Below are 17,726 nucleotides of genomic sequence, written 5' to 3'. Positions count from 1 at the left end.
AGGCAAACAAGATACACGGCAAGGTTCACAGTGGAGTATGAAGCTACCTCCTACATCACCAATCTAACTCGTCGAAATCATCAAGAGATTTCTGGTCGATGCGTCGCTGTGGGCCCAGGAAGAAGAGATATGTTGTATTTTGTACATGAAAAGTCTACACCAGAGCAGCCAGTGAAATTTCGGTACACTAAACAACAGCAAGACAAGACGTGGAAAACCAAAAAGTACCGTCGAATCTTGCAAGATCTCAAAGCCCAGGATCCTGATGTCGTTCAAGCTGAGCAAGCCCTTTCTCAACAACCAAGCAGCGCCGTATCCGTAGAAGACTTTGGCCGCTTCCTTCAAGTCAGATCTGAACAGTCTGCCGTTCTCAGTCGATTCTATGGACATACCATCACAAACCATGATAATGGATACCCCCTCTTTCGCAAGATCCGTCTTTCAGCGTATTTCAACAGACAACGTGCCGATCAAAAGCTTATTCAAGACTTACGCGCCAAGTTTGGAGAAGACGCTGTGTTTGTGATGGGAAACTGGCCCGCTCCCCATGCTAGGTATCATGAGCCCATCCGTGACCTTGGTTTCCGAAGATTCCTCAAGAAACATGGATTACAAGTCTATCTTATAGACGAGTACAAGATCAGTAGGTGCTGTCCAACATGCCACAACGAGAGCCTCCACACGTTCCGTCGTGTTCCAAATCCACGACCGTATCAACGTGAGCGATATCCTACTGTTGTCTGCCATGGCCTTTTAAGGTAATAATACATGAACCACTTGTATGACTTTATACTGATTAAACATTGCTTGTAGATGCACCAATCTATACTGTAGACCCGCCATGGCAGCTCCAGATAGATATCGCTTTTGGAACAGGGATGTTGCTGCTTGTCTCAACTACATGCACATCCTTCGTGAGCTTCGACGTAATGGCATGGTTCCTCATAGGTTTCACCGGGCTGCTGCTGTTCCTACAAGACGTCGAAGAAGAGTGGGCGATCAGGAGTAACCAAGAACTAGAATACGCTAAGACGATGATTCTCCGTCCTAGTTATCGCTAGGACACATCTAGATGCCTTCGGGGTAAGTTGTATGTAATAATTTTCTTACATGACTAACTGTATAATTCTTTATATTCTCTCTTTGGTACTTATTACTCTCACTTGCATGTCGTCTCCTTCGCACGTATTTTATTTTTAACCTTTGCGTAAATACTTTTTTTAATATGCGCCAATTATTTTTTTCATACACGTCATAATTTTATCCTCTTTCTGAAATTTATTTTTAATAAAACAGTATCAAGAGGAAAAGAGCAAGAATAAGCCTTTATCCATTGTTTTCGTGAGATTGATCTATAAATAAAAAAAAAAGTAAAAGGCTACTTTCTAAACATAAACTATTGATCAAAAGAGAGAGAAAGGTTGTATGTATGACAGAGAAATAGTTATGGTTGCATAAGAGTACATCAACTTCCTTAGAAAGGATAGCTACATAGATCAGAATTACAATGTAATAATACTAAGCTATTTCATAAGAGACAAGGTGAAAGAAGAAGGGAATGATAAAAAGCTAAAAGACTTGATGTGGGACAATTTGTCAGAAAGTTGGCCTATTTCATTACTGGCCGAGAGTATATCAATTTCCTGATTTTACATCGTATCTTTGCTAGTATTACCTTGTTGATGACAAGTCCATCTATGAACGGTATATATAATGAGAATGAAAAAGAGTAACCGTGTTGATCTTATCTTGAGCTTGAGCGCATTGGAGATACCCCTAAGTGTAGGGTGGGAGTTATGAAAAAGAAAATTTCACAATATTAACTAATCCTTCTGTGTTTATGTAGAAGATCAAAGACATTATCTCCTTTATTTCACTCGATATTAAATGTATTACTAAAGTGGTAAATAATACAATGGCCACCTGCTCTTATTCTGATTTTACCATCGATTGTGTCGCGTATAAGCCAATGCATTATTAAACCATACGTTGAAAAACAAAAAATCAATAGTTTCCAAGAATTTCATGCATTTACAGTGTTCGTACTTTAAATTCAGACAATTAACACTAATAATTGCTCTTTTTAGACATAAAGAAAACAAAGGCTATATGTATTCCAATAAGAAGATCGCCTTGCACAATGCTACCAAAACAATCATCGGAAAGCTTGACCACAGCATGCAGCTTCATCCAAAACTGGCTCATAAAACAACAAAGAAGAAAAGAAGTAACAGAAGAAAGAAAAGCAAGATTGCTCCGAATGAAGGTCAGATATGTTGTTGCCTACGGAGACACTTCAATTTCTGCAAGCATGAAATCCAGAGCTCCAGTACCAGTGAAGGTAATTTTTACAGCATGAACAACTGTCATCAAAACATCAATGAGCCTAACTTATCTAACTATAAGGGGGTACAAATGGCGCTTTCCAAAAAATGTATAGTTAAGGTAGACGAATATAGAACAAGCAAAGTGTGCAGCAGCTGTGGTAATGAGCTACAAAATTGTTATGAGCCAGCGGGCTCCATGGTTTGCTATCACAGGTACAGGATTAACCATAGATACCTATTTTGTGGGATATATAGAATCTAAATCCTAAAAATCATAGAAAAAGAAGAAGAAGGCTGAAAAATGAAAAGAGAAGTAGACAAGTCTGTTTGGGGACAGACAAGAAAATTATGTGCAAGAGTAGCGAATGTGTCGAAAGAAGAGTACCAGGTATTTTCAAAGGAATTTAGAATGTAGAAATGTTAACAATGAAATAGCCTAGCAGCAGAGCATTTACCCATTGAAAGTGTGCAGTCACTGTTCAGTCGGTAATCGTATGCGAGTAAGTCCAATATCTGTTTTTTATATGTACCAGTAGCTTAATACGGTTTCGATAGATCTGGAATCGAGATGTGAATGCAGCAAGGAATATTCGGTCAATTTTGACAAACTATATTTCATCTAGCTACGATATTCAATCAAGACCAAAGTCGCTTCAAAGAGGCACAAGAAATGTTCAGGGCTTTTAGGACAAGCCACTCAGCCTTTTTTATTGGGCCTACTAATTTGGTAAGCGGAAAACCAAAAAAAAAAGTGACGTAACTAATGTCATTTTTAGGGCGTGCGCCTACAATTAGTCTAAGAGGACTTTTGATTGGGTTTAATGTTCAGTACCAGGGATCTTTTTTTTTTTTAAACATTGAAAATAATGTTCTCGCCTGCTATAAAGAAGAGTGTAAGGTCCCCCACATGTTTGAGTAATTAGCCGTTCACTAACGCTTCATTCTAGCTTACTGTTGCTGCTGCTGGTGCTGTTTGGGCATCTACTGCGACCACTGCCTTTGCTGAAGAAAAGAGAACAAAGGTATTTATAAATGTTGTAGAAGCAAAATGGAACTAATGACCTGCGTCAATGTAGCTCAGTATTTATGACGAGCCTGAACCACAAGTTGTCATTGTTGAATCACCTACCAAGCTGGAGGAGCACGTTTACATTGCCCAAAAGTGTGCTAATGATACCTTGGAGAAAGGAAAGGTTAGAAAAGATTCGATAGATCCCCTTTTCTCGATTAAACTGACCTTGACTTATAGAGCCATATTGAAGGATGGACTCAAAAATACCAGCAATTGGAAAATGATATTACCAGTAAAGTGAATATTATCAAAATGGAGTATTGATAAACTGATAACTATTATTATAGCAAGCATCAGCAACACAATTGACAAAAATGAAGAAATCTATCCTAATATCTTGTATGTTGGTGTTGCTGCATTAGCCGGTACTATCATTGCACGTAACAGTAAGTGAAGAAGATATGACATCGGGATATAGGCTTATATGTTTTCTAGGAAATGTCGTTCTTCGCTTTTTGACTTCAACCACATTGGCGGTTGGAACATCATACTACTTACTTCCTAAAACAACCACCAACGTCTATCATCAGCTTGAAAGATTGGAGAGAAAATATCCTCAACTTCAAGCAGCTCACCAGACTGTTAAGGGCACAGTTGATGATGTTTATAAACAGATTGACAATACTGTCGTACAATTACGTGGTGCTGTTGATGAAAATGCCGCCAAGTTACGTGAACAGATTCAACAAAATACTCAATTTGTAAAGAGCCAAGTCAACAACACTGTCGGTGCTACAAGCTCAGAAGCAAAAGATAAGTTTGAAGAAGCAAAGAAGAAGGTCGAAAGCATGTACTCAACAAGATCCAATGTAAGAAGCAATTAAGCATATCTATCAGTCTGACTAACCTTCTTTTTGTATGATTAGCCTGGTGTTGAAGAAACACTGAAAAAGAACAACTAATATTATAGAGCCTTGTTGGCGAGAGCATCCTTCATTTCTTTGAATTCGTTTATTGATTTCATATATATTAAAAGCAACGCAGCCAAACAGTGTGCCAGAATGTTTTTGTTCTAAATGAAATTTACTGAATTAGTCGAGCATGTAATCGACCATAGGTGTGTTATGGTATTGTTAGCATCGGGTGACCTTTGTACTGCCACAGGAGATAACTGGGTAGACTATTATCCAAAGAGAGTTTAGTAAAGAAAGGGAATTAAGATAAAAGATGACACACTTTTTTCTTGTGTTGATTCTTTATGCAGTGATAAAGTCCCAAAGTAAGTGTCGTCGTGATGTTGACGGTGTCATCTCCTGAGCCTTCTCTTCCTTCAACAGTTGGTCTCATGATTCTTGTATTTTCTTCAACAACCTAAAGATGCCTGTTACTACACTGTAAGCCAAGCAGCTCTCTTTGTTTACTTTCAAGTTGCTTGTTATCTTGTCTACGAAATCAGACTTGGAAGCAACTCTAGCTGTCTCCATTACTCTATAAATAGATTGTGATATACATGGTAAATAAGCCATAGCAGAAGAGGTTCTCTAAAGCAAAGCAGTCAATGTATGTTATAACAAGTATTAGCCAACCTTGACATAAGCATTGGAAAAGATGAGCGGATATGACTGACAAGTCTTTCGTATAATAGCGCCCCACAATGCTTTCTCAACGTATTCTAGCATGACGGGGTTATCTTTACTTAACCATAGCTTTTGAAACTCTCTAGGATGTAAAAAGAAAAGGATAATGGGTTAAGGACAATAGTATATTATGTTTTTCTTAAAGAAAAAAAAAAGGATATTTGTTGATGTCCAATTGAAATGAATATGGATTTCATCAAGTATACCATGAGGAACAGTTGATTCCAACAGATAGGATACAGGTGTATTAATGAAGGCACTTGGCATTCTAAACATACAATATCCTTTTTTCTGAGGTAAATCACACATCAAGTTAAGTCCACATTTGCCCATCACCTATAAACAGCTCAATATGTTGCTGTCACTATATCAGTTTACTTACATTAACCAGTGCAGTAGACATCCATGCAGTATATTCAAGAGCATCTAACCCATTTAGTTGGCAAACACAGTATAGATCAAGTTAAGGATGTGTTCATATAGGGATAGGCTTATAAATGTATATAATAAAAAGGATATCTGCACTATCAATTGACTTTGCTGATTCAAGACAATATCTAACTTGTCCAGGTCCACTGTTTTGTATTCGAGTTCGTAAGGTAGATCATAAGATATATGCTGGTAGCAAGTTAACTCGCATGAAAAATTCAATTGGTTGAATAATCCTTTGCTTTTGCTAGCTGGCACCTTATAATTTATTTCCCTTTGACGTGATATACTCTTTCTCAAGACATGCTGTTCAGGAGAAAGGACCGATATAGTCCTATCTCTAGCTCTATCTTCTATTGACTGAGTATTCTGATTAAAGTCTAAGAGATCATCACTTAATAAATAGGACATGGTGTTGCAATCATAGTCTTCGTTTGAGGTATCAATATGTGGTACACTATTGCTGCTTGCATTCAAATCATAGCTGCTAGGATTGAATTGAGGCATTTGTACTGAATCAGTAGTTTGTATTTGACTATAATTATTGGTCGTTTCTTCTTGGCTCCAAAGCATCCCTTTAGAAAGAAACGAATATAAAGAAATGGATGACAACTAATGCTTAAAGAATAGCGTGTTCGTTGTTTGAATAATAAAAGTGGGGAAATATGTGTAACAATTGCTCTTTACTTTTGAAGTACGCGACGTTTTGACAAGCTCTGATCTTAAGTGACAACAGTTCTTTTTTCTGTATTCCTTTGAGAATCCACGAAAGAAGAAAAGATATATTTTCTTCTAGTTGGTGATGTCTAGTTTATATATATCATCTGTCTTTAGACGATGTCAGACATTTGTAGCCCTCTCATCTCTCTTATATATCCAGTTCGTATCCTCATTTGCTAGTTCCTCTTTCAACTTTATAAAAAATGTTGTCAATTTACTCTTGCTATTTGCCATTTATAAACAAAAATATCACAGAGGGGGTTATTGGATCAACATGCTCTGTCTTTTTCACCTCCAGATCACGATGATCATTTTATGGCACGTTGATTTGATGTTACAAACGCGTAACGTTCGATTTTGTAGCAAAATGGAAATTGTTGCTTGAAGATCATCTTCATCATGTAATGGCCGTAAATTCGATTTTAGTTCTGTCATCAGGTCAATACTCAGACAACTTGTTCCCCCATATCTCAATCAAGACGGTTTCAGGGCAAACCATCGACAAAGTTGAGTCGATGTATGACTTCCAAAAGCCTCGTATGCAAATGGCGGTGGTCACTGATATGATTAGTATTATTCAGGATCTCAATCAGTCGAGATAAAGCGAGCATTAAGCTTTTGAAGCTGGATCTCTTGCCAAATGAAAGTGGATTCGTCCAAGACAATCATTGGATTAGTCAAAAAACTGCTACGGACGTCTATTGCAGGAGATGTTTATGAAAACGAGCTAGTACCCGATACGCTGATCCATTTTTAAGTGGACTATTTGATAATCCTGATGAAGGCGTGTTTCTTCGTTGGACAAACGAGATGACATTAGAAGGCCGCAAAAATGAAGATTTGTGGTCATATCCGTTGTGTTTACATCCCTCATATACTCTTTCAACTTTATAAAAAGATGTTGCTAATTAGCTCTTATAACGTACTTTATTGATAACGGAGATATCGTAAATGAAATAGTTGATTAACTATACAAGTATACGACTACTACTACTACTAACAACTGAAACTTCTCAGGAAGTAAGCATGAACTTCCTCTTATCAAGAATGGTTAATAATGCACGATATTTACATGTCGAATAAAATTCTCAAATATGACAAATCTGTATTTACAAACACTTACAAGACTTGTCTTTATAAGATGATATTCTCTGTTTTCTGATGAGATATATACGTGCATATGGGTTACTGTTCCCATCGTTATTTGATGTTGTTGATTTGCTGAGAAGGGATTAAATATCTCTTAAATGATTATCCGGAATAGCGGGTTGCAGTAAGACCCGGTTTTATCCTTGCTTTATCCTGCTTTCTCCATTTAGTCTTGTTGAAAACAACAAAGCTAAAGTTACTATGTGCTGATATCATGTAATTCAAATCCAAAGTCTGTCGGCTGTAGTAACTAGAGTCAAAAAGAAAAAAGTAGATGTTGTCTTTTTCGTTTTCACGTGATACTAGCAGACACTTCCTCTTTATTACAGTTTACATAAGGGCCAAGTATAATGATCCAGCGGCGGTTCCTGCCAAGACAGCATAACCAGTGGTGTAGACGCTCTTAATATCAAGGCATTTTCCAACATCCCAAAGCTAAAAAACACGTAGCTGTTAGTAAACACGATATTTGTCAAAACATAAATCATTACCAAGTGTCTGACACCGTTAAGACTGTGGAAGACAAAGGGAGCAGCTAAAGTGGTCTTGGCAACAACCTTTGCAGCGAAGGGAGCAGCAGCAGCAGCAGAAACAATGCTAGCGGTATCGACAGTGTAACCAAGTGCAGGTGCAGCCAAGTAGGCAAGGGCACTCAAGTAAAAAACTAATGTTCATATTTCCAGTTAGTAAGCAAGTTATCAACTTTAATGATTGATATTACCTCCTCCAACAGCAACACCAGTAACTCTGTGTGCAGCGGATAAGTACCAAGTAATTTGAGGTTGATAGATAGTCAAGTGAGGAGAAACGGGACGAAGCTTACGTTGTTGACGTAAAAGTTCAGATTCGGCAGCAGCACATTGTTCTTGAGCCTTGCGAGTGGCATTAAAGTGTCTATTGAATAGCTGTTTATCGTCTCTTCTAGCTGGTCTCTTATTTTTTTTTTTTTACCTAACGCCGAATGCAGGAACAGAAGTGATGTTTCTGAAAACGACAGGGTCTACAAATAAATGAGTCAATGCCTTTGTGTGCTGATATGTTTAGAATAGTACTTTGGGCAACTGTCTTCAATACGGAGCGAGTGGCCAACATTATTGTAAAAACAGACAAGAGTGGGGTGTGAAATGCGGGGAAATGAAGCAAAAAACAAGCTAGGGGCTTTTATATTCTACATCCAAAAGGAGCAGAGCGGACATCTCTTCAGCGACAAAATGATGACGTAAAGGATTTTCACCAATCACAATTGCGTATTTCTGCTAACTTACTGTTAAAGCATAAAGCATTCTTTTTTGTACTTGCTTGTGCTAGAAAAAGACATGAATAGTAATTTAGATACCATGGAACAAATGTAACCTGGTATAATTCAATGAATAGTAGTAAAATCTTTTCATATTGAATGATCCTTTCATTTGTGCTTTAGTTCTCTCATTTCCTCCTATACACCAGCCTATTGTATTCATGAATGTACAACTTAACCCAGATCCAACAGAAAAAGCCCCTTTGCTAAACATAATTAATTGAAGTATTGAAATCTGTAATATGATTGGACACACATATTATGCTATGTTATTCCATTGTTGTGCAATTGAGACAAAGAGGGGGTATTCTTTGAACGAGGCAAACACGTTTAAAACAAGGGATAAAAATATACATAATCACTTTATATTTAAAAATCGGTTCTATAATATGGCATATTGTGTAGTTTGAGCTAAAGAAAGCTTTCAAGTGTGAATGCTAAAGTGAACCACTCTTACGTACTCTTTTCTCTTTAAGGGGAGATGACCTATTAATTCTGGTGATAGAAATTATATTGAACTAAAAAGGAGCCTATTTTTTCTTTTAAACGATAGACTATACGTACTTGTGCTTTTCGTATACGTTATACAATAAAAATGGTTTGCACTACATGATCTACTTGCCTTTGTTGCTAATAGTAATCAAATAAACTTTGGCGCATTGCTTGTTATGCAATATATCAAGTCATTTCCTAGAGTTCATGTGCGCTCCCTTTAGTCACTCTTGATATTCTTTAAAAGACAAACTAGCATCGCAAGTAATTTTAATATTACTAAAACAAAAACGGGGGTTTCCTCTTTTGAAGGTTCACAGGTAAGAGGATCATCACACGCTTACTCCAAAAATAATTTTCTCATTTATTTACTATCTCTCTCTTTTTTACTTTTTTTTTTTATTCCATAATGGGTCAGTCTCCTTCAACAGCAGCTTCAAAGCATGACAATGCATCAACTCGGACATTGCATTCAACTTCAATTAAGTCCAACAAGCCAATGTCCTTTTTTAAGAAAATCTCACAGCGCATTCAACCTTCTCGAAAGTTTTCTAGACAAAATAGAGCAAACACTGCAGCGACCTCAACAACTCAGACAGCAGCCACTGAAAGAAATAGACCTTCAGAGAGAAGAATAAGAGGAATGAACAGACAAGGATCGAGCATCCTAATGAACTCTGGCTCCTCCACTACTTCTTCAGTCCGTCGTGCAACGCAAGAGGCTACGCTTGCAGCTGCAGCAGTTACAGGTCCACCTGCCTTACCAAACCTTATCCAGTATATACACCAGATACAGGATCATAACAGTAGTAGTAGAAATAGTGTGATGTCTTCGGATTCTACTGGCCTCTTTTGGGAGCTATCTAACGGCCGAGTTCATGCAGGCGATACGAATTCAGCCAATCTTGGTGTGACTGAAAATGAACAGCAGACAGGCGGTACTTCGTTTTTGCGACATTTACGCTCAGCACACGATCCTGAAAACAGTAATGGTAACACTAGTCATACGACAGTAGCATCATCGGGCGTCTCGACAACTAGCTCAAGAAGAATGCGTATATTAGTTATTGAATACATGCAAAATTCTACTCAAAACCTTACACCTGATAATGTCTCTATAAGCAATACTTCTATTCAACAACAACCACCACCAAGACAGCCATCAACGCCTACCTTTGGTCGCAGGTTATTAGGCTTACGACGTCCTAGATCGGCCATATCCACTTCATCTTCTACTGAGACAGTTCATTCAATGCCATTAAGTATGCATACAACAGCGACGGGAGGTCATGGTGTACAGCAGGATGGCCAATGGGTAGTCTACGTATTGAATGGACAAAATGCCTTACAGATGTTATCGTCCACCTTGGTTGATGATAACCCATCATATGAAGATTTGTTATGGTTGACCAACATCATTGGCCCTGCTGTACCAAACACAACAACTCAAGCAGCTATTGATGAGGCAGTACCTGTCGTTGCTTGGTCTGATGATACAAAGAAAGAAGTAAAGGATGAACAATGTTTGGTCTGCCTTGATGAGTTCGACTTGAAGCAGCCTGTAAGAATACTAAAGTGTCATCATGTGTTTCATAAAGAATGCGTAGATAGATGGTTATGTGAAGCTCACAACTCATGTCCAGTATGTAGAGGTGTTCCTGTATAAAGAAGGCTATTATTTAGCCTATTTTATAGTTTATATCTTACATGTGTATATATATAATATTTATTATGATTAAATAAAGATAAACATCCTTTAAATTTACAGTGATAGAAGTAAAACTTCAAGTTGCGAGTGATATCAAGCTTATAATTGCTTATAAAGTTTCCATTGGTCAATATTGTATCTCAAACTCACTTTAGGAGAGAGACTACAAGTGAATCTTGTTTATTTCAAACAAACATCAAAAGAAAAGATATTAAATGATGACATTCGTTATTTTATAATTAAAATGGATATATTATCATGCAAGAATTGCTTTAGAGTGCAGTCCCTTAAACAAGTTTCCCGCAAATCAAAAATGATGATTGTATGTACCACTGAAATTGATGTATGAAAAAGGAAAAAAAAAGAGAGACATAGAATACATTTATATATACATTTGTATATAAAATTCGAGATCAAAAAAATCTATGTTCAAAGTTGGATGATTTCAGGGCCATTTCTAAAACAAGGTTCACTCCGTCCCTAAATTTCCAATAGACCCGAGTCTGCTTGGAAGTTTTTGATGTTTTAGTAATTTTCGAGGTCAGCCATTTAATGTAAATATAAAATCTGGAAACAGTTTTCTTTTTTTCCCCTTCTCTCTTCTTTTTTTGTTTTCATATTCACCCTTTCCAGTCTCTCTCTCTCTATCACTCACTCATTCTCTCACTCTCCCATCATTTGTCCAGTTTCATAACATCTATTTTGGATTAATATCATCATGAGTGGAGGAAATATCAAGGTCGTCGTAAGATGTCGACCGATGAATTCAAGAGGTACACACATATACACACACATGTGAAATAAATAAAATATATAAACATCTTTAAACAGAAATTGCGAGAGGAGCAGTGGGATTGATTCGTATGGAAGGCAACCAAACTATTATTTCAAGACCACCTGATCAAAGAACCGGAAAAGACTCTGAAGACGTAAAGGCCTTTACATTTGATAAATCTTATTGGTCTGCAGATAAGAATGACCCACGTTATGCAGACCAACAAACTGTATATAATGATTTGGGTGTTGACTTGTTGAACCATGCGTTTGATGGATACAACTGTTGTATATTTGCATGTAATGTCATATATACATATACATATATGCATGTATTGACATGGTTTCGTTAGATGGTCAAACCGGTGCTGGTAAATCATATTCCATGATGGGTTACGGTGAAGATAAAGGTATCATACCACGAACATGCTCAGCACTATTTGAAAGAATACACCAAAATCAAGATCCTAATTTGACACATCGGGTGGAAGTGTCGTACATTGAAATTTACAACGAAAAAGTACGCGATCTACTCAATCCGAAAAACAAGGGAAATCTCAAAGTACGTGAACATCCTTCCTTGGGTCCTTATGTAGAAGATCTTTCAAAATCCGTCGTCACTTCATTTGATGATATCGAAAACTTGATGGACGAAGGCAATAAGGTATATTAAGTCGGAACTGTCAATTTTTAATAATCACACTTTTTTTAAGGCACGTACTGTGGCAGCCACCAACATGAACGAAACCTCTTCTCGATCTCATGCTGTATTCACCTTAATCCTCACACAGAAACGGTTGGACGATCTTACAAAATTAGAAACCGAAAAAGTCGCACGTATCAGTCTAGTTGATTTAGCTGGTAGTGAAAGAGCAAACAGTACAGGAGCTACAGGAGCGCGATTAAAAGAAGGTGCCAACATCAATCGATCGTTAACCACTCTTGGTAAAGTCATTGCTGGACTTGCAGAACAAGCAACGCAAGACGGAAAGAAGGGGAAAAAAAAGGAAGTGTTTATTCCGTACAGAGACTCGGTAATGTTTACTTTATCAAACACAAAACTGAGAAACAAACTCATGTTCTATTACTATAGGTACTTACTTGGCTTCTTAAAGACTGTCTCGGAGGAAACTCTAAAACAACAATGATTGCAGCGATCTCGCAATGTGATTATGATGAAACACTAAGTACACTTCGATACGCAGATCAAGCAAAGAAGATCAAGAACAAGGCTATTGTGAATGAAGATCCAAATGCTAAGCTAATTCGAGAACTAAAGGAGGAGCTTGAGGTGCTGAGAGATAGGTTGAGGACATACGCACCAGAGGAAGTAGAACAACTTGCGGCTAATAGTGCATACAAGTCTGGCAATAATAGTACTACTGCAGCTAGTCGGTCATCAGCAGCAGCTATACCCAAAAAGAGTATATCAGAAATCGAAATAAAAGATAGTAAAGGAAATGTAAAGAAAATGTCCAAGGAAGAGATTGTTGAACAATTACAAAGTTCAGAAAAACTGCTGGCTCATCTCAATGAAACTTGGGAAGAACGACTGAAAAAGACAGAGCAGATACACTTGGAAAGAGAAAAGGCATTAAAAGAACTAGGTATTACTATAGAAAAAAATGAAACAGGCGTTTATGCACCAAAGACGATACCCTTCATTGTCAACCTAAACGAAGATCCTCTCATGTCTGAATGCTTGATGTATCAGATTAAACCTGGTACAACAAAACTGGGCAGAATGGATAGTGATGTGTACGCAGATATTCGTCTAAGTGGGCCCAACATTCAAGACGATCATTGTACATTTGAAAATAATAATGGTGTAGTCACGTTAAGCCCTGGAGTAGACTCTCTTGTCATGGTCAATGGTCAAAGAATAACCAAGCCACGACAGCTCAAGAATGGGTATCGTATTATTCTTGGATTTTATCACATATTCCGCTTCAACAACCCAGAAGAGGTCAGAAAGGAAAGGGAGAACAGTATCAGTGTCAATAATAACCTTAGTCTCAGTGGCAGTCTACCACCTGATTCTCCTATTACAGACACAAACCCCAACATGACTGGATCAGAAGTGATTGACTGGAACTATGCCAGAAGAGAAGCAGTACTAAATTATTATTCTGCAGAACAAAACCTCAGTGACTTGAATGACGAAGAACTAGAAAAGTTGTATGACGGAATAGCAAAGATTAGAAATTCGAGAAGAACAAGATGTGAAAGTAGAACGGATAATAATGATGACAATGAATCAACTACAACAAGGGATTCATCTTATAGGAATTCGTCACTGGTTAATATGGAAGATGGTCTGGAAAGTGTATACACAGATATCACATCAACAAGCGAATACATGCTAGAAGAAAAACTAAAGCAGGACAAAGAAAGAATGCAGAGAGAATTGGATAACCAAAAGAGGGTCTATGAAGCCAAAATACAAAGAATGTCTAGACAACTGTCAGCGCAGGTGCAACAGCCTATTCAGCAATACACTGAGAGAGAAATGCAGCTCATTACAAAAGTACTTCACAGGTGGAAAAAGCTACGAACTGTTGACATGGCAGAGGTTATATTAACAAACGCCGTTATGTTAAAAGAAGCAAATATCATTGCAAGAGAGCTTAAGAAGCAAATCATATACCAGTTTACCATTATACAACAAAATGAGCCACTAACATCCAGCTTGGAATATAACCTTAGTCAATTTGAAACAGATGAAGATTCAGCGTTAATAACAACACCAAAGCCATGTATTGGAATAAGAGTCATTGACAAAAAGAATCAAGCGATCTATATTTGGTCGATTGAAAAACTAAAGCAGAGATTGCATAAAATGCGAAACCTGTACAACTTTATGGATCGACCTCAGTATAGAAAACACTTTAATTGGGAAGACCCTTTCTTTGAAAATCCTTGTCCAAAATATACCATGATCGGCTTATCCTTTGTACCCATGGTTAATCTCATACATCAACAGCCTTATGAAGGTTCATTTGACATTACCTGTCAGTTCAATGGTCAGCATAGAGGAAAGCTAAAAATACAGATATCCCCTCTAGCAAGGTCGGTTGCCGTACCCACAAACACCGAAAAATCCATTTTAAGGCATCCATTGCTATCATCTTCCCCTCAACCGTTGTTCCCTGAAAATGACGATTCAGATGACGAAGATTCGGATACTGAAGGTAATATGCTACAAAACGATCATACAACACTATCTGTTGGCCAAAACTTGCTATTTGAAATCAAGATTATTGAATTCAGCGGCATTAGTGAATCTGAATTCACCGATATCCATATCCAGTTTAGACTCTCATCATTTGGTGGCATCCCACCTTATTCTCCTGCTGAAAAAATATTCGTAACGGAACCTGCCAGTTTCTTTGAAAACAACCCTGTTCAAGTAGATTTTGCTCAAACTATTTCCTTGGTTGTCACACCAAATGTGCTTCATGTCCTCATGTATGGATTCATCACATTTGAGGTCTATGGTCAAGCTCAGACCCGAGTCCTTTCACAACAGGAAAGATGGGATGACCAACGAGAAAAGCCTCCTCGGTTACCTGGAAACTCGGCCGAGTCAGTACATTCATCATCTGGCAGCAGTATGGCCGATTCGGCAACAGTGGGCTCACTTGAGCGCATCTCTGAAGAAGAGTTACTGACAGCAGAAAGACACGATGTCGTAGCATGGATTGAGATACAGGAACTCACTCCTTCAGGCGAGTATAGCCCAATGCAAATCACATGCAAGAACGCGCTGGACAAGGGCTACTTTACCTTACGACAAGGCTTACAGCGACGTATCTGCTTTACACTCATGCATACCTCAGGTCATCAATTTGAATGGACACGTATAAAGAGTGCATCTATTGGCCATGTTCGTCTGCTGGACGGTAAAGGTCGTATACTTGAAACACCTGCACAGGAAAATATACCCATCAAACTCCTAAGTCGTCAACAAGTCATCTATCGCTCGGACGGAACAAGTCAGCTGACAGCCCAGGCTGCTTGGGATAGCTCACAGCACGATTGCATCTTTTTAAACAGGCTGACGGATCTAAACAGTCGCGTCATTCTTAATCTCATGTGGGAAGTGGAAGCCGAACGATGTCAGAAGCCAATCCGGTTCAATATGGACATTGCAATTCAAATTCAAAGCAGAGACCGTTCCTTACGTACTAGTAAATTGTCAAGTCTCAAGAGGTTGTGGTACCCTACTGCTGCAAGAACACTGACGAAATACAGTGGCGTGTTTTCTGTGCATCTTAAGCCACCCATGACACGAAGAACAAGCCAGCTCTGGCGTTTGAATACTGCCACAAAGTATGTTCATGGTGAGGAACTTTTGGGATCATGGAAACCACGTGGCGTGTCTTTAGTACAGGACTTTAATTCGATGCAAGAGAGGATAAATCGTAAAAATCAAGTGGCCTTTACTCGTCAAATTTTGAATCTAAAGAAGCAACAAGTGCAGCAAATAGAACAAGTTAAAGAAGCAGCTACAGATGAACAAGAACGACAGTTAGCCTTATTGAAGAAAATAGTGGACTTGTGGCAGTTAAAACTTGGTACAGATAAAGAAATTGTAATCAGTCAAGATCCACCTGTGCAAATGGATTTGCCGATAACAGTTCAAAGAGAAGAGCTACAAAGCACTGCTAAGCTTTTGGCCGAAGTCGAGTTTGTGAATCAACCGTAAGTGATTTAAAAGATTTATTATGGGATGCTTAACTAATGAAACTAGAGCCAATGTGTCCAAGAAGGGATACTTGTTATACCAGCAGGATGCGGCAAAGGATCTTTGGATAAAGAGATGGTTTGTCATTCGTAGACCGTATATTTACATTTACACAAATGATACCGAGTCAGACGAACAGGGTGTCATTAATGTAGCCTCTGTTAGAATTGATTATAATGAAGCACTTGAAAAGATGATACAAGTAAGAGCACCTCTTAACTAAAAGTCATGGCTAATGCTTGTTTATAGAGAACTAATGTTTTTGCCGTTTATACCAATAATAATGCTTATACCTTACAAGCAGGAGCAAGACAGGAAATGATTCAATGGATTCAAATGATTGATCAAAAATTCCCTTTGGATACAATAACAACATGATCTTAATAAAACAACATGTTATGTAATACTTTTTATATTAATGAAATGTAGCCTATATCGCGTTATGTTTAGAAGGGGTTGTTACAATGAAATCATGGAAACCATTTAAAAATCTAGGAGACAGTTGAGGGCAGAAGATAGAATGCTTTACACCAGTTCATAATGAGTATCCTATAAATCGGCAACAAATACAGTACGACTTTTATTAACTCTACATGAACTTATACTACTTAATGAGCACGGTATGACTGACTTTACTATTAAGTTGATGAGATTGCTTTCTAGGTTTAGGCACCATAGGTTATTTATACTCTTCTATAAAAAACATATGTGAGCATATCTTTGCTTTTCCGTACTATGTAATAATACGAGTTTTCAATTCGAATTCTGTCCGCGATAAGGTTTATGTTTGATCAAATAAGCATTGTGAACTAATCCTGGGATTGCTATAGAATGGAAAAGTGGTTCTCCCATCTGCTTTTCTCAAGTATTTTGCATATATGAGGTTTATACCCAAGAATTCAGTACAAGATTGTTTGTTTAGTCTTATATATATTCTAAAAAAAAAATGCAAGTGATACTTGGAGAAAAAGTGTTTAAGCGTTCTATAACAAATAAAAATGAGCAAGGATACCAGTAGTAGGCAATCATCAAGGATAAATGCATTATCAAATCTAGATTAATTGTCTTGTAAAATGTTACTCTTGAAAAAGACAATATATGAATTTCTTAAATCGTGGAAGCTATACACTCTTTCCGGAAAGTAAATTTGCCTGTGATCGAATATAAATGCACCCAATGGTGAGAACAAAATTCATGCTGTACAAAATGTAAATTCGCCGTTACCAAGAATATTTTCGTAGTATCAGCCTTGACATCCATGGAGATACTGTATTTCCAAATTGAGATGTCGTATTGAAACCGTTGTAATGTTATCAGAGTAATAACAAATACAAAAAGAATATGGCTCACTATCTCATTTGACAGTATTATTAACAGGTGGACTGTCTTGGAGCTGAAACTAACCTAATATTAGAAATCGCCCTCTTTAGTCTC

The 17,726-nt window shown here is 37.7% G+C and overlaps 7 protein-coding genes across 7 annotated transcripts; 5 read left to right on the top strand and 2 right to left on the bottom strand.

Moving 5' to 3' along the window:
• Positions 1 to 113: 113 nt before the first annotated feature.
• RHIMIDRAFT_281351 (uncharacterized protein) lies at positions 114 to 1,009 on the top strand (the record flags this gene model as incomplete). The annotated part of the gene is made up of 2 exons (XM_023612990.1): positions 114 to 758; positions 814 to 1,009. Exons 1-2 carry the CDS (start codon positions 130 to 132, stop codon positions 1,007 to 1,009), a joined length of 825 nt encoding a protein of 274 aa, XP_023466803.1. The 5' UTR covers positions 114 to 129.
• Positions 1,010 to 2,047: 1,038 nt separating this feature from the next.
• Positions 2,048 to 2,990, top strand: RHIMIDRAFT_281346 (uncharacterized protein). The gene is made up of 3 exons (XM_023612989.1): positions 2,048 to 2,540; positions 2,606 to 2,827; positions 2,874 to 2,990. The coding sequence occupies exons 1-2, from the start codon at positions 2,110 to 2,112 to the stop codon at positions 2,733 to 2,735; spliced, it is 561 nt and encodes a 186-aa protein (XP_023466802.1). The 5' UTR covers positions 2,048 to 2,109; the 3' UTR covers positions 2,736 to 2,827; positions 2,874 to 2,990.
• A 203-nt stretch (positions 2,991 to 3,193) lies between these two features.
• RHIMIDRAFT_237118 (uncharacterized protein) lies at positions 3,194 to 4,301 on the top strand (the record flags this gene model as incomplete). Its single annotated transcript, XM_023608694.1, has 7 exons — positions 3,194 to 3,220; positions 3,275 to 3,349; positions 3,404 to 3,520; positions 3,577 to 3,631; positions 3,687 to 3,785; positions 3,835 to 4,208; positions 4,266 to 4,301. The coding sequence occupies 7 exons, from the start codon at positions 3,194 to 3,196 to the stop codon at positions 4,299 to 4,301; spliced, it is 783 nt and encodes a 260-aa protein (XP_023466801.1).
• Positions 4,302 to 5,411: 1,110 nt separating this feature from the next.
• Positions 5,412 to 5,912, bottom strand: RHIMIDRAFT_251174 (uncharacterized protein; the record flags this gene model as incomplete). The annotated part of the gene is made up of 1 exon (XM_023610803.1): positions 5,412 to 5,912. The coding sequence occupies one exon, from the start codon at positions 5,910 to 5,912 to the stop codon at positions 5,412 to 5,414; it is 501 nt and encodes a 166-aa protein (XP_023466800.1).
• Positions 5,913 to 7,604: 1,692 nt separating this feature from the next.
• RHIMIDRAFT_237116 (cytochrome b560 subunit of succinate dehydrogenase) lies at positions 7,605 to 8,366 on the bottom strand (the record flags this gene model as incomplete). The annotated part of the gene is made up of 5 exons (XM_023608693.1): positions 7,605 to 7,709; positions 7,766 to 7,938; positions 7,996 to 8,168; positions 8,226 to 8,274; positions 8,327 to 8,366. 5 exons carry the CDS (start codon positions 8,364 to 8,366, stop codon positions 7,605 to 7,607), a joined length of 540 nt encoding a protein of 179 aa, XP_023466799.1.
• Positions 8,367 to 9,440: 1,074 nt separating this feature from the next.
• On the top strand, positions 9,441 to 11,102 carry RHIMIDRAFT_281340 (uncharacterized protein). Its single transcript, XM_023612988.1, has one exon. It carries the CDS (start codon positions 9,563 to 9,565, stop codon positions 10,727 to 10,729), a length of 1,167 nt encoding a protein of 388 aa, XP_023466798.1. The 5' UTR covers positions 9,441 to 9,562; the 3' UTR covers positions 10,730 to 11,102.
• A 280-nt stretch (positions 11,103 to 11,382) lies between these two features.
• On the top strand, positions 11,383 to 16,985 carry RHIMIDRAFT_291636 (kinesin-domain-containing protein). The gene is made up of 7 exons (XM_023613830.1): positions 11,383 to 11,544; positions 11,603 to 11,845; positions 11,899 to 12,209; positions 12,259 to 12,579; positions 12,639 to 16,249; positions 16,299 to 16,494; positions 16,542 to 16,985. The coding sequence occupies exons 1-7, from the start codon at positions 11,490 to 11,492 to the stop codon at positions 16,668 to 16,670; spliced, it is 4,866 nt and encodes a 1,621-aa protein (XP_023466797.1). The 5' UTR covers positions 11,383 to 11,489; the 3' UTR covers positions 16,671 to 16,985.
• Positions 16,986 to 17,726: the final 741 nt, after the last annotated feature.

The sequence above is a fragment of the Rhizopus microsporus genome (assembly GCF_002708625.1).
Source record: "Rhizopus microsporus ATCC 52813 unplaced genomic scaffold scaffold_7, whole genome shotgun sequence".
NCBI classification, from domain to species: Eukaryota; Fungi; Mucoromycota; class Mucoromycetes; order Mucorales; family Rhizopodaceae; genus Rhizopus; species Rhizopus microsporus.
The sequence above is the reverse complement of the archived record's forward strand: the minus strand, read 5'-3'. Positions and strand labels throughout refer to the sequence as shown.

Bases quoted from the DNA above. Each gene is read 5' to 3' on its own strand.
- RHIMIDRAFT_281346 (XM_023612989.1), top strand. From the start codon at position 2,110: ATGTATTCCAATAAGAAGATCGCCTTGCACAATGCTACCAAAACAATC. The intron at 2,541-2,605 runs GTACAGGATTAA...TAAAAATCATAG, and splicing joins TCCATGGTTTGCTATCACAG to AAAAAGAAGAAGAAGGCTGA.
- RHIMIDRAFT_281340 (XM_023612988.1), top strand. From the start codon at position 9,563: ATGTCCTTTTTTAAGAAAATCTCACAGCGCATTCAACCTTCTCGAAAG.
- RHIMIDRAFT_291636 (XM_023613830.1), top strand. From the start codon at position 11,490: ATGAGTGGAGGAAATATCAAGGTCGTCGTAAGATGTCGACCGATGAAT. The intron at 11,846-11,898 runs GTAATGTCATAT...TGGTTTCGTTAG, and splicing joins CAACTGTTGTATATTTGCAT to ATGGTCAAACCGGTGCTGGT. The intron at 12,210-12,258 runs GTATATTAAGTC...ACTTTTTTTAAG, and splicing joins TGATGGACGAAGGCAATAAG to GCACGTACTGTGGCAGCCAC.